We start from the raw sequence: 26,352 nt of genomic DNA on the forward strand, positions 1-26,352 counted from the left end.
CGAAATGTACCAGATGCACAAACCCCATGCCAACACAGAATCTAATATACTGCAGTAGTATGTTTATGATCTGAGACTGGATAGTAGTGTGCAAAATCCAACCCAACTGTACTTCCACTTCTTAGCAACCTGTTGAAATCATGGTTGCCATTTACCAGCCAATCCACAGCACTAAAACCTAACTACATGAATGCCATCATCCTTACAGCAAGTTCTCTTTGGCAATCACGGATCGTTATATGGAAGTCAGACCACAGTGGCGCAAAAAATGGCTGTCCCGCCTTTTGATCTACACAAGGCACTGCCATGAAGTGGGTGTGAGATACTCGGAACGGTTCTCCCTGAGAACTGAAATAATAGGTCGTCCATCTCAAGCAGGAACATGTTTTCCGAATGCATTTCCTACTACTACTACTACTACTGCTGCTGCTGCCGTGATTCTTCTTCTTGGTCTTCATTGTTTTCCTCTGACTGAGAAGCCAGCTTCACTATGTCTTCCACACGGATCTTTCCATCTGCAGGCATAAGAATTTGTCAGTGAAAAGAATCGCGCATGAAATGTCATGAGCAGAAGGGGCAAGCCATGAGTGTAAGCACCTTTGTCTTTGGACAGGTTGCTGATAAGCTCTTGGACGCCTTCCTTCCCTATTGTATCCTTGAGATAAGCCGCCGCCACTGCTACCTCCTCAGGAGTCACCTTGCCATCATGATCCCTGTAAAATGAGGTGAACAAGGAATTAGTACGTTGACGAAGCATGCTCCAAGTGCAACCCAGCATTTGGTCCAAAATAAATTTCGAGTTACATTTAAATGTCATACAAGCATACAAGAGAGGCACTCATACAGCAGTAACTTAACTGAGAGCAAGTATCCTGAGATAGGAATCAGGCAGATAGCCATATCAGTGTGGCATATAAATCACAGAAACAGAGAGCAATGAGCGGTGTTGGACAACAAAACTGCAACCTAAGGACATGTTGTGATCCGACTCAATCTCCTCACATGGAAAGGGAGTTTGTACTACGACTACGAACCCTCACTGTCCAACTAAACACTTAATTCAGCATTAGCTGACTAGCAAGCAATATGAAACAACTGTGATAAACGAGTGACATACCTATCAAGCAGTTGCCAGCGGTTTCCAATTTGTGCATCCACATCATCAATCTCCTTTTCTAACTCCTGAAGCATAGCATCAACCTAAACAGAGCAAAATAAAAGTCAGCGACTAATACGAAGATTATAGATATCCAACATGATGTACACATCACTAATATCAATGGCAGCTCCTCCAAAGAAACCTCTCCAACAAATATCAGACTTATTGGGAGATGCTGAAACTAGATACAGAAATCACTAGTGAAAATAATATTTAACTGAGACAACAGTTGATAAAAAACAGAACTACAGATCGAAACTGAAATTTAAGGACATCAGTACAGACACCATATACTTCAATTTATGCTAGTTGGGTATTTTGTTCACATGTAAAGGTGGAAAGGCAAAACAAGTAGATGCCAGCAACATATGCAGGCTACAAATCCTATCATAGTTGACTAATTTAGGATACATTTTCTGGCAAAGCTGACTAATTTTGGATAAGTTTACGGTGAAGTAGACTCAAGATCTAAACAGTTTTTTATAAAGCATTTGCCGACTTGGAATTTGACAAACTCAATTGCACTAGTTACTATTTACCACCATTTGGTTCAGAAGAGGGATAGATGTTGTGATAAATGTCTCAGTGCTTATACACGGATTAACTTTCCAGTAGACACACTCTTAAAGCTCAAAATCACAAAATAAATGATACATCAGGAGAACTTAGTGATGTATGCTTCATTTTAGCTTTCAAAATGGCATGAGAAACTTGCCTATCAAAGTAGTCAGTTTGCTAACGTTGCCTACTGTTACAAAGAACAGCTCAATTTGTTCAGTTAGTTACATCCAACCAGCTATCAATTCAAATAATACCATCCATCCCACAATATAAGACGTTTTGGTGCCAACATGTCTTATATTGTGGGGCGGTGGTAGTAGTTCTTTCTGGAGATGTTGAGAATGTTATTTAAACACAACCGTACAGTCAATTCTAATATGACAGGCCAATGACTTTTGTTGGATAATCCTGTCTCTGAGTCATGTGATATTTCTGCCTCTCAAGCTATTACTATCAATCAATATAATAAGTCAAGCAAGAAAAAAATTAACTTCCAAAGCAAACTAAGAACAAATACATACCGCACCAGTTTCAACCAGAGACTGATGAGATATATGGTATTACATGTGTAAAAGGATTCCTTACCTTCTCAATCAGTGCTGACGAGACCTTTTCTTCAGCTGCATCCTCATCAGCGTCACCTGACTCCTCTCTAGCAGCCATGTATGCCTTCTTAGCTTCTTCTTCACCCTCTGTGCCTTCTTTTTCAAGCATGGAGTTATACAGTCCTATCTGCATTCCACAGAAATAAAGATCTATTACGCCTCCACAGTATGTACTTCCGTAACAAAATAGAAAATTTACGTGTGGACAATTATTCCTCTATTTCTTCTACTTCACAAGTTAAAACTGTACCTCCTTGTTGACAAGGCTCAAGAACTCTTGACGCTCCTTGCTAACAGACTGCAATATGAGTAATTGACTGTTAGTGTCAGTATGTAATATACCAATACAAAATACAGATTGACTAGGATCATACCGATGCAGATGCTAGCACAGCTAATGCTCGACTGATATTACAGAGCTGTTCCTTGTCATGTTTTCCTTCTCTCAGCTCTTCTTCTTCCCTGGCAGTAGGCTCAGTCATTTCCTTTAAAGCCAAATCTTCTTCAGCAGCCTCCTGTTCTTTGAGCTTTGCCTTTTCTTCCCTCTGTTGCTTTGCTTTTTCTTCTTTCTCTTTCTTCTTCTCTTCCTCCTGAATTTTTGTATGTGCAAAAGCGTTAACAACAGTTTGGTATAAGCAGCATTATGCAGAAAATAAAATAACTGGGCCATAGTACAATCCTAGAAGCATTATGCTAAAGTTTAATAAATGGGTATAGTTTAGTGTTAGCAGCAATGCATCATTGGGCTGCAAATGAATAACTGGGTAACAGTTATCAACAGCATTATGTTGAAATAAAACAAATGGGTAACGGCTAAATGTTAGCAGCATTCTGTTAAAAAAATGATTCGGTTTATATTATCATAAGATACCTATCCAACTTCATACTGTGTAGTTATAAAATAAAACTGGGGTAAGAAATATCACAAATCAAATTTTATTATAAATGGTACTACTAAGACATAGAAAACATAAATATGATACACCTTTCCTCATTTGGTGTTAACCTTCACATGGTTCAGATGAGAATGAGATGACAGGTTGACATCTGAGACTACAGAACATGGCCCTAATTAACAAATAAAGGGATATCAAGAGTTCAAGACAAACACTAATTCATGGGAGCATTTTAGTTTGTATGTGCTTTCTACAGACCATCTTCTAGCTTTAACATGGAATAGCGTAAACCATGTAAAGCTTCCAATAGATGTACTATTGAAATTCAATCATTATAGAATAAACACATGACATGATATGTAATAATAGTACATGATCGTCTGCAGAGTACATCTGTGCCATGACATGTCGAGAAAAAAGTCCATAATACTAATGATTTTTTGAACTAAGACAAGTACAATTTAATGATTTTTTGAAAAAAGTCCACACTCTACAAAACACAAATAAAAAAAAACAAGGAAAATAGGACACCACAAACTTATTCGATAGAGGGTAGCTCTGTCAGATTACCAGAAGTACTACCGGTGTGGGTTTCATATCTATCACAAGTATCTTGCATTTTCAGATGATCTAACATAGTGCATAGTTTTAATAATTATAATATACTTCTTTATGGAGAAGACGAGGACGTTTCTGTATACACACCTTGATAAGTTCTTCCTGCATCTCAAGGAACTCTAGTTTTCTCTTCCTCTCAGAAACTGAATCTTCAGATGGCAATACTGTCCCAATTGTATCCACAACTTCATCTGGTAGAGAAGACAATGTTGCTACAACAGCCTCCTCAGGTTTCATTTTCCCAGATACAGTAAAAGCTCTGACAACATCAGCAAAGATATGTGAGGACGCAAGGCCAGACAGTACTTCTGCAGCCACTGAGAAATATAACAACTAAATTTACCTTGAAAGTATGAGAAGAGAAGATGGCATAGCATGATTGAGTGATAGATCCAACCAGTCTCGTAGCTGGACAGAAAATGAAGTTGTAAGGAATTACTAGCATTATTTAATATCCATTACAATGTAGCGATTACATTGTTTTTAACACAAGAATTTATGACTAAAAGCAACACAGTCCAACTTTAGACGCGTTTCTAAGTGGAAGCTGAGGGGTGGATGTAGCTTTCTTTCAACAAATTTCACATTGCATTCACTACAGAAGTACATATGACTTCGGGAACAAAAAATAATACAATGAGATCACACAAAAATGACTACTGATAAAGGACTACAGATAGCAAAAACAAAGAAGACATCTTTTGAAGAACAAATAAAAAGGTTGGAACATGGATATTGATGATGTACTGCCCTCATCTATGATAGGAATACAAAATGACAAATCCTCTCCTATCCCAAGTCATTCTAGTTTAGACATGTGTTAAGATGACCAAACTCAACCCTATGTAAGGTGTCTAGGCACATAAAAAACCATTAATTTTAGATATATTGGTACAATAAATGTAGGTGACCACTATGCCTGTAACCAACCAATGTCGATACAACTAACTAATAAATTAAACACCAAGTAACCAAGCATAAATTATTCAAGACCATAAAACACTAAATTATGTGTATATCACCAGAATAAGGCTAGCAAACCTGTTGACGCATTTCTTCAGTTGACAGCAGGCCTAGGTGACCACGTTCACGGCAGGCTAGTCGGAGCTCCTCTTCAGAAAGAGACTCTACCCCCTCAGCTTGAATCATCTTATCGTCATTCTTAATGCTGCACAAATAAGAGTAGTGTTACCAAAACAACGAGTAGATATTTTGCACCGCAAAACTGAAAGATAAATGCCAAACTGAATTGAAGTAAATGTCAAAAACTGTAAGAAAAATGTCAAAACCAATAGCAAATCCAACCAGTAAATAAAACACAGATGCTGAATATTGAGTACTGATTGAGTCTAACACATGTAAAATCTATTCAAATAGTCTCAACATAAATAAAATCAACATAATTTGTGACGTCTATGAAGCTTCCACGTCCCGCAAACTACTGCTCTTTGTGAATGATTTAGCAACTACGTGTTGCAGAGTAACGCCACTTCTACTTCACGAATTTCATAGTGTATCTTTCACATTTTCAATTAAATACTTACTCGCGCAGTTTCTTGCGAAGCATGAACCTCAAGTAATGGTCAGTACCAAAAGGTCGAACACCCATATACTTGCACATATTTACCAAGCGCGGTCTGCAGAAAAATATTGATCAGCTCTGGCACAATTGCGATACTGAATTTACAAGGACATTCAAATTTCAAATTACGTTTAACCTGCTCATGTTATCCAAAGTCAGTTCATCATTAAACAGCTTCGCGAAGTTCAAGATTTCGTCATTGGATACACGTTCGCCTTTCCTAACCTGATAGCAATTTAAAGTAAATTATCAAGAAAGAATAGTACAAGAAATTCATAATATATATTGTGAACATATTGACAATTGGATCTTATATATGATTGATACCTTGTTTAAAAATTCATCCAGATCTTCAGCTGTCTGTTTTGTTTCTCCACTACGTGATGTTTGAACTTCCTTTGCCATTTCTTTTGCAGTATCTTGCAAAAACTTCGCATACTCTATCCTTGCTTTCAGTTTCCTTTTCAATGCTTCCTGCATAAGAACGTGGATTGCATTCTTGAGTTTCCTAAAGTAATAATGTTTGTGGTTCCTACGAAAGTGGAACTATGGGGCTGATTCAAACATGATACACAAAAATATGCCGCATCAGCAAGAGATGAAAGACAACAGGATAATCAAACCATGGAACCAGAACGATACTGCATTATAAATGTGCCGCTGCGAGCACGGTACAGAGAACCCATGTATCATTGGTTGGATACATACACAACCAATAGCATAACAGAATGCTGACAAATTTAATACCTAAACAGTATAAGCACACTAGCGCACTTAGTAATTCAAGTGGTTACATCACAAACCTCTTCTTTCATCTTGTCTTGGAAAGTGGATGGCAGCATATTTGGGAACAACTTGAGAAACACCGGTAGTAAGAATTCCATGAATGGAACAACGATGAACACGGCAACAGGTACCAGCCTGAAGATATCTGCTGTTGTGCGGGTAAGTTGTTGCCTCTCTCTCCTTGAGAGGCTTTTTCCACCAGCAAGTTTCACCAGCAATCTTGAAGAAATCCTAACATCTGCCCAGAGTAGCTTTGTTCCTAACCAGTAATGCTGCAGTGTAGAAATAAATTCATCCTTCCAATGCTTCAGCTTTACAGCCCAGTCAGCTCTACACAAACAAACAAAAACAAGGTAAGTTTCGTACGTTTAGAAGGACAGGAAATGGGGCAGAAAGAAGATGCCTCAAAATTACAGATTTGAGTGCTAGGGAAAAAATCATATACCTACTCATCGAGGCAACAGCTCGGAGAGCAGGGCCAATACCCAGAAGCCTTGCCCAGAATTTTTGCACGATTGATTGGCTAGACTTCAGAGATTCTTGCAACTGTTTGGCTTTGGCTTTAGCTTTTGCAGTGCTTAGGCCTTCCACAGCCTGATCACATTCTTCTGGGGATGCCTCTTTTTTCCTTTTACTCAGCTTCTGATCCTCACTCTGTTCTTCTTCAACATCCAACTTAGGTTGCCCAGCAGTTGCAGTTGATGCTCTGCGGACCGACTGCAACAAACCTCTAGCTCCGAAAGGCAACGCAAACTCATTCCTTCCAATTCCGTAACCATAATGAGAAATCACGTGAGCTGGACGATGAGGAAACCCATTACCAAGGCCTGGCAGAATCCCCTTTGTCAAATTCACACTATACTGCTCCTTCTCCTTCTCACATTTGGAGTCCCCTGGGCTTTTCTGAAGAAAATGCTGTGCTATTCTTGGCTGAACCTCGAAACCAAAAGTCCCATGCTGGAAGGTAGGGAAAGAGGATGACAGGATAGGTCTGTCAACATGATCCAAAAGATGCTTCCTTCTCCTGACGATCGCCCTTGAAGCCATACTTGGTTGCTTCTCACCCTCCTAAGCGAAGGCAAAGGTCATGCCGTTCAAGTAGAACCTGAAGTGACCCAATTCACGAAACATAAGTAAAACTGAAGATTAACAAGTAAAATGGGGAAAATCCTTTAAAAAGGTAAAACAGGGATATTAGCAGCACATTACAAAGAACAAATTACTCAACAATCGCAGTACAAATATACACCACATGGACTAGTCAATTCAATTCCCCGGCTAAACCAATTTTCCTACCTACCAAGGTCTAAACATCGCAACCAGGAGTCTGAGGGGCATTCAGACATGAGCTACAGCAAAAACCGCTACACAAACATAAGACAGTAATACTTCAAATCGACAGGTTTGCTACTTTCACTTGAAGCATCGGAGATAATAACACAAGTACTAGTAGTGCGCTCCAATGGCAGCAGGCGGATTTTTCTTCGGAGAAAAAGGGTCAGGAGTCGGAGATGAGAATTCCGACAGGACCCCCACGAAACGAACACATCAGCGAACATTCGGTCCGCACCAATCCGTCGATCCTAAGCAGAGGAGACGAGCATAGCACGCTTGGACAGATTCGCAAGCAGCAAGCGGAGAGATCATACTTATCGAACGGAACGAAAACGTAAAAATAAAATAATATTTAATTATTCTGTCGGCTCGATCAGAACAGCGAAATCGACCCCTTCCCGTTACCGCCTACTCTGCAATATCCACCACTGCCGACCAGCTTCTACGGGCAAAATAACCCGGAAAAAACCGCAGCGACGCACGGGCTCCGCGGCGAATCAGCCCGTTCCGCCGAACCGCCGACGCGCGCGAAGCGGAATCCATGGGGGATTAACGGACAGCCAGACCAAGCCCTACTTACTTGCCTCGAACGGAAAATCGAGAGGAAAAACAGAGGAGGAGGAGCTCACCCGGCGAGGGAGGCGGCGGCGATCGCCCGGTCCCGGCGTCGAGGTTAGGGTTTAGGGTTTTGGGGCGGGAGGCGGGTGGAGCGAAGGGGAAAGGAATGGAGAAGGAAAAGAGAGGAGGCGCCGCGGCGTGGTACTTGCAGGGAGGCCGAGGCAGACGTGGGAAGAAAGAAAGAAATGGGGTTGTTGCAGTTGCAGGCAGGGTGGAGCTCGTGAGTCTTGGCTTGGGAGAGGAACCAACTTTTTCCTGTGCCCTCGCCCTTTTTCTTCTCTTGATTCTTATTTTTGGACCCATTTCGAAATTTGAACTTCTTTTCCGTATGGCTAAACGGAAGACTTTGGAATTTATTTGCAGCCGGGAGTTTGTATTCCGCGATTCAAAATGCCAGCTCCAAACTTCAGGGCGGTCGGCAGAGCACGTCTGCACGTGCACCAGCTACGAAAATGACACGAGTCGGGATCAATGATTCTGAGATGTGCCCACTGTCCTTCGGACTTGTGGCCTCTTCTGATTGGATGGCACGAATGAACGAATGGCATATTCCGAACCAGGTCTTTGTCTCTCTTCGTTATCGGCCACGTCTGCACTATACTATGCATTGTTTCTCCTTCGGCATGGTGACATGGACCACATAGTTATTTCCACAAAGCGTAATTTTCTTTCAAGTCAAAGTGCAGCTGTCTTTAAACAAAAACGTGCAGACTCGTTCCAGGTTAAATCAGTGTTCTTTTCAAACTATGGTTCTATTTTATAGCGACCGAAACTTACGAAATTCTACAGCTACAGGTGGTTCTTCCGAAATCTTAATAAATACATCGAATTTGTTTCTGCAACATCTCATACAAAACAAACAAATCGTGTACAGCCGGGGAAATTCACTTTTGATCTAGCTTGCATATGCTTCCTTTACCAAAAAAAAAATACATTTTAAAATGTGAAAAATATTTCGAAAAAAATATTTCATGCATACAAATCCACCTTCTATGTGCGCATGTAAAGTTTCACAACAAAATCATCGATTTTTTATGCCCTGTGTAAAAAAGACAAAAATGTCTCCTCCTGCAAAGCACCGTCTTTTGTCTTTTTACATAGGCAAAATGGGGTTTTCTTTTGAGACACCACAGTGCGCACGGCACATAGATTGTGAAGATGTCAACACAACTTTTTTTTAGGCATTTCAAAATGCGTTTAAAATAAATTTTCAATAAATGGATCATATACAGCCAGAGCCAAAACGCTGCGTCCGCGTAGTCACTGCATTTCAGTGTTCGGAGAAAACAAAAAAAAAATATTGTATCAGTCGGAGGCATAAGGTATGAGCATATTTGCAACATCCAGAAACTTAATACATTGTCCTCTTTCAGATAAACATACTCGTGGACAGTTGAATAGGGGTATAGAAACAAACAATAAAGAGCTTCTGTCCCGTGTATTGATATAATCTTCACCGTGTTTACTAACATATGCGCAGAAGGGGGAAAATCTTGGCGAGGGCCTCATCGAAGTCCAGGCTATCTATGGGCAGCTTGTTTCCTGAGGAGATGAAACACGTGGGTGTGACCAATGGCAAGATGAAATTTGTTGGTAGATCAATTACAAAACAATGGTAAGTTATTCATGAAGTTACTGAACCGAGCTGAAGCAAATTTAGGTTGAAGCCATGGTGCATTACCAATAAAATAACAGAGCAGCAGATTAATTATCTTATGGCACCGATTAAAGTCTATTCTAGATTGTAGTGAAGTCTGAAATATTTCAGAGAAGAGTTCATATATAGTACAGTTAGATCAGCGAGAGCTGTACCATGGTAGCTTGAAGTTGTCTCTCCAGCGGGTTTGCTTATTAGAACAACTTGCAGATATCTTGTTCAGGCGTACAATTATGTCTGAGAACGTTGGCCTGACAGAAGGTGTTGGATCCCAGCACTCTTGTATTAGCCTGCGACATGCAAGGAACCAACGTGAGCAGCAGACAGCTAATTTAGCAAGGGCAACCTGCCTATAAGCAAAGAACCAGCGATGGTTGTGGCTTGATAATGCAGGGAAACTTGAATACGTGAAAGCAGGGGTCCTTGAGATATCGTCAACGCAGTATGTAGCAAACAGATAGAAAAGAACAAAAAAGCTAGCGGGGAACATACGAGCGCAGAGGGATATGAAATAAAGCATAAGCTTCACTTACTGTTTCACATCCTCTGGATATGATTTGGGTTTATTCTTGAATAATGGTCTCAATCCCTCAGATGAAATCATCTTGGCTGCTTCCTCTTGAGGCTTTGGGTGAAATGCAGGAGATCCTTCAATCATCTGAACAACCAATAAGAAAATGAGATAATGTTCACGTGCAGGCACTTAGCTAAGAATGTCTCCCCATTTTAATAAAATGCTGGCAACAGCTGTAAAAAAAACTCTTTCTTGAACACACCAGCCGCAACAAAATATTAAGTGGTCTAAATTGTGAAGGTTGGCTATTTTTACATACCTCGTAAAGAATGAGACCGAATGCAAATGTATCCACACTTCTATCAAATGTTTCGTTTCTGTATATCTCAGGAGCAATGTACACACCTAGGCAATTAAATGTTAACAATCAACATTTAAAATAGCATAAAATTGTTAACAGTATATACACCAAATCAAATGCTTAAAATAATTCAACTCTAGTTAAATTGGTTTAGGCCATAATTTCATCAAAAATAGTCATTGTACCCAAAACTAGCTCGAGTAAACTATTAAAATTCATCTAAAACATTAGCAGAAAAAGCAACAGTCAAATTAACATACTCCCTCTGTTCCAAATAAGCTGCTCAACTTTTTCTAGATACGGATGTATCTACACACTAAAAACATGTTTAGATACAACCGTATCTACACAAACTTGAGCAGCTTTTTTTGGGATCAAAATTACATGTCGCAGATTCAATGAACCCAGGCAGATTTTAGGCAGCAGTTTGATTAACCAGTGACAAGTAAGATCAGAGGGAGTAGTAGTAATCATAAGTCATAACTGTGGCACTAGAACATGTTCATGAATACCGAGTAAGTTTAAATAATGGCTGGTATAAACCACTTCGTTAGAACAATAATGTAGGATGCAGCATGCTGTCGTTAAATAAGTAAATGTAACATACTGTCAAATTTTGATACTGGCTGAGCCATTTGTAACCTGTCTTCTGAGACTTTTATCAGACTAAGAGAGCCAAAGCCTGCCACCTTAAGTTTTCCTTCATCATCCCGCACAATATTTCTGAAACCTTACAAAAGTATCATAACGTACAGTCTACATATAGTAACCCACTTGAATTTAATGGATTGAACTGGTTTAGCGATAAAATATATTTGTATCAGCTTACTTTGGTGACAAATCAGCATGGATGATTGGCTCTGGCTTGCACTCGTGAAGATAATTTAGTCCCCTAGATAAGAACAGGATGCTGAGTAATTTTTCTTTTGATTTGATGGTAGAAGAACAGTATGCAATAACCAGCACATTATCTTCTTTCTTTTATATTGGGGGAACTGGCACATGATCTGATAAATCATCATTGTGATTTCATTTTTCTATAGAACAATACATAAATGAAAATTCAAAACCATTTCATCTAGATGACCCAAAATAATCGCTGCTATTCCGGTGGAAAAGAAAGAAATAATATTGTTTTCAGATGAGTATGAAATGATGCACCAAGAAGAGTTTCTTCCAGTCAACAGTTTGAATGATAGATCCAGCTTTAACAAGAAAAAGGGAAACAAGAGATATATGTCATGAATCCTGATATACCTTGCAATGTCCAGGGCAAATCTGATAGCTTTATAAGAGTGCAGTCGACCTTTCGTCTCAAGATAAGTGGCTAAATCACCCTAACAAGGGAAGACAGATCTAGTCAATGACAATAGAAGAATAATACAGCTCATATAAATCCAATAGGAATTTTTCGTATTGTTCCTATGTTTATTTTTTTGTGGAATTCCTATTGTTCCAGTAACAAAATAGTATTGTTCAGATAGTGCAAAGTACTCCACAAAGTTTATGTGAAGAGACCCTGCTATTTGGAGGATAATTTTTCGCAAATGGTAAAAAGTGGATACATGTATTTTTCATGTTGAATCAAGCGAAGCTACTCACTTTGTGGTGGTATTCTGAAACAATCATCAGTGGTACATTTTGTGTAACAGCTCCCACAAATTGGACCAAATTGGGATGACGTGCTTTCTCCAGTAAAGTAAGCTCGTGTTTGAATGCATCTCTGAATTGATATAACAGCAGAATTTAGAAGCAACGAAATAAATATGGTAAGCAAAGCCTAACATCCGAATAAAAAAGTTAATTAAAATATTTTGTGAAACTAATCATATGATAATACAAATTTGTGGTATCAACACAAAGCATCACTGTAGTAAAATATAATAATATTACCGTAAAGCTTGTTTATGAAATGTGAAATTATTAGTCAGGTTTAATGAACAAAGATGACACCAGGGCACTGAGTTCAGGATTGCCTAACAAACTATCTCAACAACTATACTGCTATCGCGCACTGTATGAGTATAACAGTTAACAGACCCAATTTGCATTAAAAAAAAATAACAGACCCAATTCACCATGATAATGTGTCACTAGACATGTTACAAAACTTCAGTTTCAGTGTGCACAAGAATTGTGATAAATGTGCAGGATATGTACTGGAAGAAAAGAAAATATCATGGTCATTGGTTCGCTGATGTCAAATCATAATTCTGAAATGAAAAGTGTAACTTGGTGTAGAAGTTGAAGGAGGCAGCTCATACAGGCTATCTCCGTCCGAGAAGCTGTCTTTGTCAAGTATCTTCACGAAAACTTTGGAGCCGTACCATTTTGCCACATAGTAACCCTGTAAAAATTGTATGACAGGTAATAAGGTTTCCGTAATAATGCGCAGACCATTAAAATGATCAAATGTAAATTTACAGAAACATGCCTTTGTGACCTCCTCTCCTCTTCTGAATTCAAGTTCGAGCGGGTTGAGTTCGTACTCTGGCACTTCTTTAGGGTTGGACACGACCATTGGAGTCTTCTTGGTTTTCTAATGTGCATGTAAGAGCAAGAGTTAGGGAATAATAGTTGTGGGTGTTTTGAGTGCGCGCCGTAGATAAGTACAGTACCGGAAGTTTTGCTCCTCTTGATCTGAGAAGGGTGTAGACTTCAAAATGGCCGTAATGTTTGGCATCCGCTGCAGGCTGAAAACAATAAAAGCTGAAATCAAGTTGGGCTAGATAAGTGCTTGCACGTATCAATGCATATTTTCATGGATCAAAACAATTGGAACGGGTTAGATTGGGCCAATGTGGCTGGCCGACCCTGCCTGTAGCCATAGTAGTAGTGGTGCGACAGTAATTGCGGAAACGAGATGAACAGAGATGATTGGCCGAAAGCACGCAAGTACGGGGTTGTAGCGAAATTCAGGATCGTCCAATGTGGCCGACCCTGCCTGTAGTCATAGATAGTAGGCGTAGCACGATAGTAATTGCGGAAACGAGATGAACAGAAGTGATTGGCCGAAAGCACGCAAGTACGGGGTTGTAGCGAGACTCAGGCCCATCACAGCACAGCCTAGCGGGTGGAGAGGAAAAGTTTGGCGTGCGTGCGTGCGTCCGTACCGTGCTCCCCCATCGGTCGCGCGCGTTGATGTTGGCCTTCCACCCGAGCAGCAGGCGCACCACCTCCCCGCGGCCCTCGCAGGCGGCGATGTGCAGCGCGGTGCGTCCGTCGAAGTCGATGCTGTCGACGTCGACGCCCTCCTCGCGCAGCAGCTCCTCCACCCCGGCCGCGTCCCCCTGGCACGCCGCGTAGAGCAGCCGCATGGTGGCGTCCAGGTTCTCCGGCATGGCCAGCGGCGACGCCGACTCCGCCGCCGGCGTCGGGTCGAGCGAGGACTGCCTCGCGAGCCCGAACCGCGTCACGGCCGGCCCCGCCGCCCCCGCCGCGGCCGCCCCGGCGCGGCGCGGCGTGCGCTGCGGCTCGAGCGAGAGCTGGCGCCACACCCGCGCCGCCCCCGACGAGAACTGGCGCGAGAAGGTCCGCGTCAGCTTCGCCGCCGCGGCCATCGCGACGTAGGGAGCTTCGATCGGGGCCGGAGGGAGAGAGAGAGGGAGGGAATCCGGCGCGCGGTTTTGGGCGGGCGACTGGGATCTCGCGCGCGGAGCGGAGGTGGATGCTTCTGGGGAGCGGAGACGGACGATGATTGGGCCGGTGGCGTTGTGGGCGACGGACCGACGGTGCTCCCGGAATAAAAATTGGGCGAGCGGAGACTCGAGATGGAGCAGTCGTTCGTACGACTGGGAAGTTGCTGGTATCAAACGTCCCAGTGTGGCTGTGTGCGATGGAATAGTAGTGGGAAGCAGAGTTGAGCAGGGGAGGGAGACCAACCACCGAGGAAATAACCGCCGGTGAGGTGAGGGGTGAGCATCGCGTCTTTTAAATTACAGCTCGGACTCGGCGACCTGGGCTCTTACCGTTTCCAGCCACTGACTGGTGGGGGCGGACGATAGTGGGGTCAGCGTGTCGGTGCAAGCGAGGAAGGAGTCGAAGGAGGGTTACCGTGTTTTTGTCACTTCGTGGGAACACGTGCCGACGGTTTCTCGACATTATTTTCGCCTTCGTCTAGCTGGAAATACCGGGAGGGCTGTGTAGGACTGCTGTGTGTTTGAATTTTCTTTCTGTTTTGTTCCTCGGTGCGTCAAACAAGTAACACCACACCGTCGCATGTCTTGCAGATTTTTTCAGGGCTGTTTGGTTCAGAGTCATATTTTGCCAGGTAAAAGTTTGGTAATTTTGCATGTGTTCGATTCTTGGTATACTTTGGAGCTGTCACACTGCATTATCTATATGGCCCACTTATTATAGAGTGCATCTTTTTGCCAACTTCTGCCTCACTTTGTGACTTCCAAAATCCTAACCACACTTTTGTGGCTGCTACAATTACCAAAGTTAGGCTTGGTAAAGTGTGGCTAGGAACTAAACAAGCCCTTAGTCAAGCGCAACCTATAATGTGCATGGCGCCACGAAGAACATCCTCACTCCACGGGGCACGAAGCACACCCTTAGCATCCTGGATGGAAGCCGCGCTCCTCGCCACATAGAGAAAAGCCAATAGGATACTACCTGGGCCAGCGTTTCTACCCATTTTGCTTTCTCTTTAACGTCGCACGTCTACTCACGTCCCTCCACCTCGCCCGCAGCCATGTCCTAGTTTGCCTGCGCCTGCTTCCACATCACATCCCCTCACCCAATCGTTCGTTTTGTTGCCGGTGATTTCATCGGCTCGGAGCACGAACGTGCTAGCCACTCCACGCGCCCGCCACGCACGCAAGGTGTTCGACTGTTTGCTTGGTAAGAGACATTTCGTACTTCTTGCTTCTCTCTCATGCGGAGACTCGTTCGATTGATGATTTCTTGGTTGAATCGTAGACATGCACAAGAGCAACGAGATGGTGATCTATCAATTGGTGGAAGAGGAGGATGCCTTCAACACCGACATTCAAGAGTACTTGTCGATCCTCGACTGTCTTGTACGAATGCAAGCTGTCGAGCAGAAGAAGCCTCCACGTGTGGAGGTTCCAGGTTTGGGAGAAGGAAATCCAAACCCTTGCAGAAGATGGAGGATCATACCATGCTCTACACCGATTACTTTGCTGACTAGGAGACATACGCCAACAAGTTTTGGAGGTGTCATAAGATGAGCAAGGAGCTTTTCATATCCATTCTTCATGGTGTGCGAGAGTATGACAAATACTTAATATTGAAGCACGACTGCTATGGTACGGTTAGTTTGTCATCAATTCAGAATGCACAACTAGCATGAAACTGCTTTCGTATGCAACCCATGCCAATTCCCAAGACGACTACATTCATATGAATGAGTCCACAACTACTGAATGCATGTATGATTCTATAGATCAGGTTTGAGAAAGTTTTGGAAAGACTATTTGAGAGAGCTAAATGAAGTAGAACTGCTAGGATCATGACACAAAACACAACGAGAGGATTTTCTGAGATGCTTGAAAGCATTGATTGCATGCACTGATCATAGAAAAACTGTTTATTTTCTTGGCAAGGTTTGTACAAACGGCATCACAGATAATGCGTTGTGTTATTTGAGGCTGTGACAGATCAAGACGTGTGGATTTGGCATTTCTTCTTTAGCATGTCCGGATCATACAATGACATCTACGTGCTAAAACACTTTCTGGTGTTGCGAAACTAGTTGAAGGTCATGCTCCACCATGCAACTATAAGATAAATGGCCACACATATACCAATGGGTATTTATTTAGTCGATGGCACCTATCATAGACGAGCGACCTTTGTCAAGACACTTTTGCCGGCCTTCGTTTGGCCCTTTGATTAGGCTGGAATTGTTTTCTGACGCTGATGGCAATGGATGCAAGTCCATTATTAATACACATTTGCTGCAGTAGCTCGTGTTAGTAAGTCCTCAAGTGTGGTGAAAAACATTACTCCAGGGTTGATCTGGATGCAATCACTTAGAGGTTAAAAAAGTACTGCAATCTTGTCGCTTTACCTTTAAGCTCCGCTGCCTCCATGGATCAAGCAACACGTTATCTTAGTGCTTAAAGAAAACAAAAGTTAATCTGGGCTTTTCCCCGCGGAAAGTTCAAAGCCAAGTGGAGCAGCACGCAGCGCTCCTGGGACTGTGCTGTCTCTGCTACCAATTAGTCCTGATCTCTTTGGGAGATTCTCCGTGTTGCAGCTGGCGAGCAGCGAGCAGCGCCTCAATACAAACAGTGGCCGCCATGTTGGTGAGTGGCGATTGCTGTGAGTGTCCCGAGTAGAGCATTTTCGTGAGTGGGGGCTTAATTTGGTCAGTTCATGACCCATTTGGAGGCCTCGGTTTTCAGATTTGTCCGTCCCTGATGCTGCTGCTACTAGACTTCGGAGTTCAGTCGCATTCACGAGGAACCACAAAGCGGGGCCAGACAAACAAATCTGCGTGGGAAAAGAAATATATACTCGTAGTAGTACGAAAAGTCGGTAGAGAAGATGCATATAGTACACTCGATTGGTGGGTGACCGCTTCCTTGCCGTCGACGTCAACTCTTTGTGCGTGAGCAGTCCATGTCGCGCGTGGTCGTGGGATTTCACGACGTATGGGAAGAAGAACGTCGCCGTCTTGACGGATTCCTCCCCGCGGCCATGTCGGACGGACGCGCTCGTCGGCGTCGGGGTCCCTGCCCACCGCGACTGCGAGTGCTGCCACTTGGGCTGCGTCAATATTTTGGTTGAGCCATTCCTTGCCTATAATTTGATCAACACTGGCTGAAAAAATATGAGATGTAGCCAAGTGATCATGTTATTATTTTAAGAAATTCAAAACTCACATTCACGAGTTCCAGAAAAATATCAGATGTAGCTAGCACATGTGGCACAAACAATGCAAATGTCCATTTTTACTTTTTTTTTACTTTATATTCCAAGCTACAAAAAAAGAACAAAGTGTAGAACTGAGTATGTGTATCATAAAATCTCCAAATCTTACCTGACTGCCATTTTCGTGTAAGCCCACAACACAAAGAATGTTCGCATCTAGATTTTGCATGTTTGTAGGTTACACCAGTGACCACGGGCAGATCTACATGTAAGGGTGCACAGGACACCGGATAAAAACAAAATTCTTGGCAAAACAACAAATTTTCACCATGTATGCACCCGGTAAAAGATGAAATTTATCTAGTTTGGCACCCGTATGCACCCTGGTGCTGAATCCTCTAGCTCCGCCAGTGCCATTGACTACGTCCATATTTTCTTTTGGAATTTTAAGACTTATAAATATGAATATTGATTTCTTTTTTAAAATATATAAAGGGATCACCAATCACTAGTAGAAAACGAGTCTTTCGTTCGGAGCTGCCCGGAGCATTAGTCCCGGTTGTGTTTGGATCTAGGACCGGTTCAAACGGCTAGGACACCCGCACGATTTTAGTCCCGGTTCAAACGGGAAATTTAGTCTCGGTTGGAGACACAAACCGAGATTAAAGAGGTTGCGGTGAGCTGCCTCTACCCTTTGGTCCCGGTTTGTAACACCAACCCGGATTAAAGGTTTTCTAGGGTTTTGGGCTCCACGCCCTCCCCCCAGCCCCACCCGGGTCACCTTTTTTAGCTTTATAAAATACAAAAGAAAATGATAGAAAATTCAAAATAAAAAATCCTTTTAGATGTAGGTATGTTAAGTCGTCTAGTTATTATGGAAAATAATAAACAAGATTTTTGATATATTTTTTTTGAAAAAACACTGTATTTTTTGGTAAAATAGGAATATATTTTGCATACGAACTCGAAAAAAACGTTTAATATATGAAAATGTATCTACACGAAAAGTTAAATCCGAATTCATCGTGTTTACTCGGTTAGCCAATTTTTAGATTCTCAAACTGCCAAAGGGAAGTATAAATTTTTTCAGGTTTTAGGTTTTGAAAAGAAAGTAAAATAATAATAATTATTTACTTATTCAAGATTATTGTTACATCATTAATTTTTTCTGTTAAAAGAATTATTTGGAATTCAAACAATAAAGAAGTGTGAAATCGTGACCAACATGTTAATAGGATTGATATTAAACTAGTATCAGTAACATGCGCGGAAAGCACTTGGAAGGGGAACGAAAGGAACTGAAAAGTTAAGCTTGCTAGTGCTGGAGCAGTCTGAGGATGGATGACCGAGCGGGACGTTTGACCACATGCGAGCAATTTGACCTAAGATTAACTGTAGTTAAAGACTAAACTAGTCAAATAAATGAAATAATAGAAATAGAAAAAAAGAGGGAGTGGAAAAAAATAGAAAAACAAAATGAATAAAACAAAATAGCCGTCATGGCCTTAGTCCCGCTTCGCAGCACAACCAAGATTTGGGGGGGGGGGCTTTAGTCCCGATTCCGTAGTCCTGGTTGCAAAACCGAGACTAAAGGCTCTTACCAACCGGGACGGAATCCTTTTTTTTTTTGCACCAGTGGGTGCTTGAGAGCGGGATAGTAGAAAAATGGTTATCTTTTACATGGCTGAATGTCACAGGGGGACTCCGAACTCTAAAACATGGACAAATATCTAGCACTGGCATCGGGAAAAAATGTTGACATTTGGATGCTATCAGAAAAGTAAGTTGAAATTTGGATATTGGATCCCAAATTTTCTACCCTCATGGTGATTAGAGCATCTTCAGCAATCAGCAATGCGACTCAAACATATCAAACTTGTCCGGTTTGGTCCGTATATACAAGTACACAAGAGGACATGAAAATCTAGCCCATCAGGCTAAGGTAATAATAAGGAGAATTAACGGGATGTTTTGTTCTTTTTGGGGATTTTCTAGCGATGATTTATTTTAAAATAATTCAGTAATTCCTAAATCTCGAGAAAACAAGAGCTAATCCTAGATCAGAAACCAGATATAAGGTAATCAACTTGCAATGATTGCAGGGTCGGAGCAATGCATCTGTGTGGACGTGTGGTGATCGCGGCATCACAAAATCTAGGTGCTCGCGGCTCCTCCCTTTCGTCCTCCCGTTCGTCCTCCGGTATATGTGGCCTACTCTCCTTCCCTACCATGCCTGGCCATGAGCAGCTCGGCCCGAAGCCCGGCCTGAAAAACTCGGGTTTGGGTCTAAAAATGTTAGCCTGACACCTAGGCCGGGCCAGGTCTGGGTAGCCTAAAAAGTCCATTTAACATTACGACTCGGCCAGCGGCCCGACTGCCCAATGGGTATTTGGCCGGACTAGGCCGGGCTTGAGCCTAATTTTTGAGCATCGGGCTTTCCTCGGCCCGGCCCGGCCCGGCCCGACATATGGCCAGGGATATTCCCTACCGCCTATTCCGTCAAGAAAAGCCCCATGGACACCAGGTCATTATCGACCGTGCCTACGAGTGGCCACAAACAACCTTTTCTTATTTTGTCGTGCAAATTGGAACAGCTACATCTATTGTAAAATACTATAAGATATATAAGTTTAGATAAAAGTCAAATCTTAAAGTTTGATCAACAATATAAGGAAAAATACCGACGTGTACACTATTGAATTAGTACACCATGAAACTATGTTTTATGAATATATTGATATGAATTTTGTATTTAAGATGCTCACATATTTTACTACAAGCTCGGTCAAACATAGAGACAACTGAGTTTTAACTAGATTTTTACGTCTTATATTTTAGAAGGACAAATCACATTTTTTTTCACAATCAATACCATATATACTAAATAATACATGGTAGAGATACACGCGTTTTCTCCGGTGATTGCAAAACAAAGTCTAAAACAAACACGGAAATCTTTGAGGTCTTCGAACTCTTTCTTTTTTCATGGCATAATCTTGGCAACCGGAAATACATACTAAACTACAAACTTATATAAATACTAACGAAGGTTGTCCAATAGTTTTAATTTTAACCGCAATGCCAAGTTACATGCAGGTGCACAACCATTATAGTAGTCAATAAATGTCGGCAAGTGCACCATCACCAGCATGTTAAGGAAAATCAACCGAACAACTTGATCAACATTGTTGGAGAGCCGATAGTACGAATCACCATTATCGAGGATGTAGCAGTCGTGACAAATATTGCGAGGACAATGCTCCTTACGGCAACCATGAGAAAAGATCCACAATCGATCTAGCGGAGCAAGATATGAAATTATAATTTTCTAACGTCACCATTGACGTTAGGAAGGAGATCTCGTGACGAACGAACAGCCGAAAATCACTTATTTCAGCCGATGTCATCTCCATTGAGGCGATGGCCAACAAGAAAATGACTACTAAAATCCTAAACCATTGCAAAAAGAAGAAGCTAGGAGTACTTTTATCTAGGTGAGGACTGAGGAGGAAGCACTAGTTTGGAGACAAGGTGTGAAGTTGAAATATATTCCGTTTGATACCGAGAGGGCTGGTTACCTGGCCCACCACGCATGAAGTTGTCCGACCTGGAGACGCAAAAGGAAGACGTACCGATCGCGGAAGATGTAGCCCCTGTTCGATTCGCATACGGTGGGGGGTTCGCTAGGGTATATATAGACGTTGTTCTCCTCCCTAACCGCCATCGTAGCGCAAATCCTGACCCACAGAAAACTCGCAGATCGAGAAGGGAAGGAAGATCAAGAGCAAGCAGGCGATGGACGTCGGGATCATGGAGGACGTCGGCGTGGACCTCCCCAAGTGACAAGGTATCGACTTGTCAATGCCTACAGATTGTAGACTAGGGTTTTCCTAGGAAGTAGAGGGCAAGTAGATCTCGAGGGTTCAGCCGGAAAAGTACTCGACTGCTAGAAAACTAGGGTTGTGTTGACAATGAAATCGATCCTCTCTTTCTCCCTCGACTCCCCCTTATATAGGAGGCGGAGGCGAGGGTTTCGTGATTTACAAGTTATAAAGTCCAGGAGACTCTTTGAGTTCGTCCCGTAATAGTTACAAGTCATTATTCCTAGTACAACTCTATCTTTCCAAACTATCTCTTAACTGGGCTTCCGGGCTTCATAAACTTCGGATCGTGGGCCTTCAGTAAACCCCGGGTACCATCTTCGGCAGGCCCATTGGGGATGCCTATGTCAGTAGCTCCCGAGATTTTGCTTGAATCGAAGAATCAGGGAAAATCTCCATCATTACAATTAACACCTGATTTCTTCGAGTTATCAAATGACTTTCATAAATCTATCATATATTGTACATGGATAACGGTAATTGGGGCTGGTTCATCTGACGGATTGATACGTCCAATTTGCATCACTATTTTATATCATAATTTGCTGTTATTCATTGATATATTTCATATTTGGAGATAATACTTATGTTATTTCATCTATTTTGCATGTTTCATGATTATTTGAGGATCGCGCACCGAAGCCAGGATTCTGCTGGAAAAAGCACCGTCAGAATGCAATATTTCGGAAGATCAACAGTTGACGGAAATTATATGAAAAATCCTATTTTTCCAGATGACGAAGGGAGCCAGAAGGGGGGCGAGGGGACCCGAGGTGGGCCCACCTCATAGGCCGGCGCGGCCCAAGGCCCGGCCGCGCCGCCTCGTGAGGAGGGGGCCCACGGCCCCCTCTCGCCTCCTTTTCTTCGCGTACGCCTTCGTCCCGAAAACCTAAGCTCCGAGGGTACGTCGTGAAGAGTCACGGCCGCCTCGCGGGGCGGAGAACACCGAGAGAGAAAGAGCTCTCCGAGCAGCTGAGATCCACCGGGAAATTCCCTCCCGGAGGGGGAAATCGACGCCATCGTCGCCGTCATCGAGCTGGACATCATCTCCATCACCATCACCATCATCTTCATCATCATCACCGCCATCTCCACCGCTGCACCTCGTCACCGCTGTAACAATTTGGGTTTTATCTTGTTTGTTTGATAGGGAAACTCTCCCGGTGTTGATTTCTACTTGTTATTGATGCTATTGAGTGAAACCGTTGAACCAAGGTTTATGTTCAGATTGTTATTCATCATCATATCACCTCTGATCATCTTCCATATGATGTCTCGTGAGTAGTTCGTTTAGTTCTTGAGGACATGGGTGAAGTCTAAATGTTAGTAGTGAAGTATGGTTGAGTAATATTCAAGGTTATGATATTTAAGTTGTGGTGTTATTCTTCTAGTGGTGTCGTGTGAACGTCGACTACACGACACTTCACCTTTATGGGCCTAGGGGAATGCATCTTGTACTCGTTTGCCAATTGCGGGTTGGCAGAGTGACAGAAACCTGAGCCCCCGTTGGTATATCGATGCAGGAGGGATAGCAGGATCTCAGAGTTTAAGGCTATGGTTAGATTTATCTTAATTACTTTCTTGTAGTTGCGGATGCTTGCAAGGGGTATAATCACAAGTATGTATTAGTCCTAGGAAGGGCGGTACATTAGCATAGGTTCACCCACACAACACTTATCAAAACAATGAAGATTAATTAGCCGTATGTAGCGAAAGCACTAGACTAAAATCCCGTGTGTCCTCGAGAACGTTTGGTCATTATAAGTAAACAAACCGGCTTGTCCTTTGTGCTAAAAAGGATTGGGCCACTCGCTGCAATTATTACTCTCGCACTTTACTTACTCGTACTTTATTCATCCGTTACATCAAAACCCCTGAATACTTGTCTGTGAGCATTTACAGTGAATTCTTCATCGAAACTGCTTGTCAACACCTTCTGCTCCTCGTTGGGATCGACATTCTTACTTATCGAAGATACTACGATACACCCCCTATACTTGTGGGTCATCAAGACTATTTTCTGGCGCCGTTGCCGGGGAGTGAAGCGCTATTGGTAAGAGGAATTGGTAAGGGAAATTTCTACTCGTTTGTGCTGATTTTATTTCTGCTCGTTGCTATAATTCATTATGGAGAGATCTTCTCTTGAGTGTTTATTTGGGAAATCTACTACTACTGCAAAGGTAGTGGATGAGGCGCTGAGTAAGTAAGAAATACCATACAAAATACCTATGAAAATTATTGAACGTGTAGTGGATAACCGTTATACGGGGGATGGAACTGTCCACCCCGGAGATCATTTACTTGTTCTTACATGAATTATGCGGTTTATTCAAGTGTGCAGGTATTGCTATGGATGAAGTGAGGAAGAAACTATTCTCTGTATCGTATGCGGTAAAGCGGCGCATTGGTATAAATTACTGGATAATGGGGATTCTCTTGAATGGAATGATATTGTGCCCCGATTTTATTCTAAGTTCTATCCTCCAAGTGAGATTCACAAAGATCGGAATCGCATATATAATTTTTGGCCTCATGAAGGAGAGAGTATTGCCCAAGCGTGGGGAGATTGAAGTCTTTAATGCTCAAATGCCCCATTCATGAGCTTCCTGGTAATATTATTATTGATAATTTCTATGCAAGACTTTCTTTTCAAGACAAGACCTTGCTGGATACTTCTTGTTCGGATCATTTACACGCAACAAGGAAGAGTTTAAAAGGGACCTTCTTAATCGGATTCAAGAAAATACTCGAAGGATGGGAGAACGACAAGGATAGAGAATCAGGTATAAATTATGATTATAAATGCATTGAAGCTTTTATGGATACTGATAAATTTCGTAATATGAGTGCTCCTTATGGTCTTGATTCTCAAGTTGCTGCAAATCTTTATAAAGCTTTTGCCTCTCATTATGAATTGCCTAAGAAGAATTTTGATAAGTATCATGAACCATATAAAGATAAAATTGATTCATCTATAAATAAATGTGTTGTAGTTTAAACTATTGATCATGTTATTCCTGAAGCTTATATTGAAAAAATCTTTTCCCTGCTAAAATGAAGGAGTACTCTGTTATAAATAGTGCGGTTCATAAAAGTGAAAAGAAACCTATAGAACCTGAAGAACAAATAAAAGTTGAACCTCGCTGTTGCAATTGTTAAAGATCTTGTGACTGAAAATGTAGAAGATGGTCATATTATTTTCTGTGAAGATGCTTCTAATATTGTTTCGCATCCTAATAAGTCTAGGAAAGCAAGTGTTCCTATGCTATCTGTTAGAATTGGTGATCATTGTTATTATGGTTTATGTGATATTGGTGCAAGTATTAGTGCTATACTGCTATTCCTTATGAGCTTTACACGGAGATTATGCACGAAATTGGTTCTTGTGAACTTGAAGATATTGATGTGGTTATTCGGTTGGCTAATAGAGAAACTATCTCTCCAATTGGTATTGTTCGAGATGTGGAAGTTCTATGTGGTAAGATTAAATATCCTGCTGACTTTTTGGTACTTGGTTCTGCTTGCTAGTAAGTATTGTCCTATTATTTTTGGTAGACCTTTCCTAAATACTTGTGGAGCTGTTATAGATTGCAAGAAAGAGAAAATTTTGACTAAATTTGCTTGGTGAATCTTATGAGTTTAACTTCTCTAAATTTACCAAAACTCCTTATAAAATTGATTCGCCTAATAGTGATTTTAAAGTTGAACAGGTGTGCATCTATTGCTCTTGCTCCTAGTAATCCTTTGCAACAACATTTGGAGAATAGTGAGAGTGAAGTTTTTAGGGAAGAAAGAGATGAGCTTGATGAAATTTTCCTTCGTCAACCTATTCTTAAGCATGATTTACCGGTGGAAGATCTGGGTACAACACCACCACCAAAGGAAGATCCTGTCTTTGATTTAAAACCATTGACTGATAATCTTAAATATGCTCATATTGATGATAAGAAAATATATCCTGTTATTATTAGCTCTAAGCTTTCAGAGTTTGAAGAAGAAAGGTTATTGGAAATACTTGAAGAAACACCGAGGTGCTATTGGCTACACTCTTGATGACTTGAAGGGGATTTCTCCCTCTATTTGCCAACACGCCATTAATATGGAAGATGATGCGAAGCTCGTTGTTGAACCTCAGCGTCGTCTAATTCCTAAGATGAAGGATGTGGTAAGAAATGAGGTATTAAGACTCCTCGAGGCTGGTATTATATATCCTATTGCCGATAGTAGATGGGTTAGTCCTGTACATTGTGTTCCTAAGAAAGGAGGAATGACTTGTTGTGCCTAATGATAATGATGAGCTCATACCTCAAAGAGTAGTTGTAGGGTATAGAATGTGCATTGATTATCGAAAAGTTAATAAGGTTACTAAGAAAGATCATTACCCTTTGCCTTTTATTGATAAAATGTTAGAAAGGTTATCTAAAAATACTCATTTTTGCTTTCTTGATGGTTATTCTGGGTTTTCACAAATTACTGTTAAAACTAAAGATCAAGAGAAAACCACTTTCACTTGTCCCTATGGAACTTATGCTTATAGGCGTATGCCTTTTGGTTTATGTAATGCTCCTGCTACTTTTCAAAGATGCATGTCTGCTATTTTTCATGGCTTTTGTGAGAGTATTGTAGAGGTATTCATGGACGATTTTTCCGTCTATGGAAATTCTTTTGATAATTGCTTACGGAACCTTGATAAAGTTTTGCGAGAGATGTGAAGAAACTAACCTTGTTCTTAATTGGGAGAAATGCCACTTTATGGTTAATGAAGGAATTGTATTGGGACATAAAATTTCTGAGAGAGGTATTGAAGTTGATAGAGCTAAAGTTGAAGCCATTGAGAAGATGCCCTATCCTAGGGATGTTAAAGGTATTCGTAGTGTTCTTGGTCATGCTGGGTTTTATAGGAGGTTTATTAAAAGACTTCTCTAAGATTTCAAAG

At 41.6% G+C, this 26,352-nt stretch overlaps 2 protein-coding genes across 2 annotated transcripts; both read right to left on the bottom strand.

Moving 5' to 3' along the window:
- Positions 1-84: 84 nt before the first annotated feature.
- On the bottom strand, positions 85-7,315 carry LOC124692633 (mitochondrial proton/calcium exchanger protein-like). The gene is made up of 14 exons (XM_047226040.1): positions 6,653-7,315; positions 6,225-6,537; positions 5,749-5,895; positions 5,558-5,646; positions 5,384-5,476; positions 4,881-5,007; positions 4,183-4,247; positions 3,927-4,098; positions 2,700-2,915; positions 2,576-2,623; positions 2,306-2,452; positions 1,118-1,200; positions 598-713; positions 85-515 (listed from the first exon to the last, which is right to left on the bottom strand). Exons 1-14 carry the CDS (start codon positions 7,252-7,254, stop codon positions 418-420), a joined length of 2,316 nt encoding a protein of 771 aa, XP_047081996.1. The 5' UTR covers positions 7,255-7,315; the 3' UTR covers positions 85-417.
- Positions 7,316-9,590: 2,275 nt separating this feature from the next.
- Positions 9,591-14,267, bottom strand: LOC124692634 (integrin-linked protein kinase 1-like). The gene is made up of 12 exons (XM_047226041.1): positions 13,806-14,267; positions 13,311-13,385; positions 13,127-13,231; positions 12,957-13,039; positions 12,295-12,415; positions 11,950-12,029; positions 11,522-11,584; positions 11,300-11,415; positions 10,651-10,736; positions 10,351-10,475; positions 9,973-10,107; positions 9,591-9,702 (listed from the first exon to the last, which is right to left on the bottom strand). The coding sequence occupies exons 1-12, from the start codon at positions 14,250-14,252 to the stop codon at positions 9,681-9,683; spliced, it is 1,458 nt and encodes a 485-aa protein (XP_047081997.1). The 5' UTR covers positions 14,253-14,267; the 3' UTR covers positions 9,591-9,680.
- Between the last annotated feature and the right edge of the window lie 12,085 nt (positions 14,268-26,352).

This window comes from Lolium rigidum, chromosome 2 (assembly GCF_022539505.1).
Source record: "Lolium rigidum isolate FL_2022 chromosome 2, APGP_CSIRO_Lrig_0.1, whole genome shotgun sequence".
NCBI classification, from domain to species: Eukaryota; Viridiplantae; Streptophyta; class Magnoliopsida; order Poales; family Poaceae; genus Lolium; species Lolium rigidum.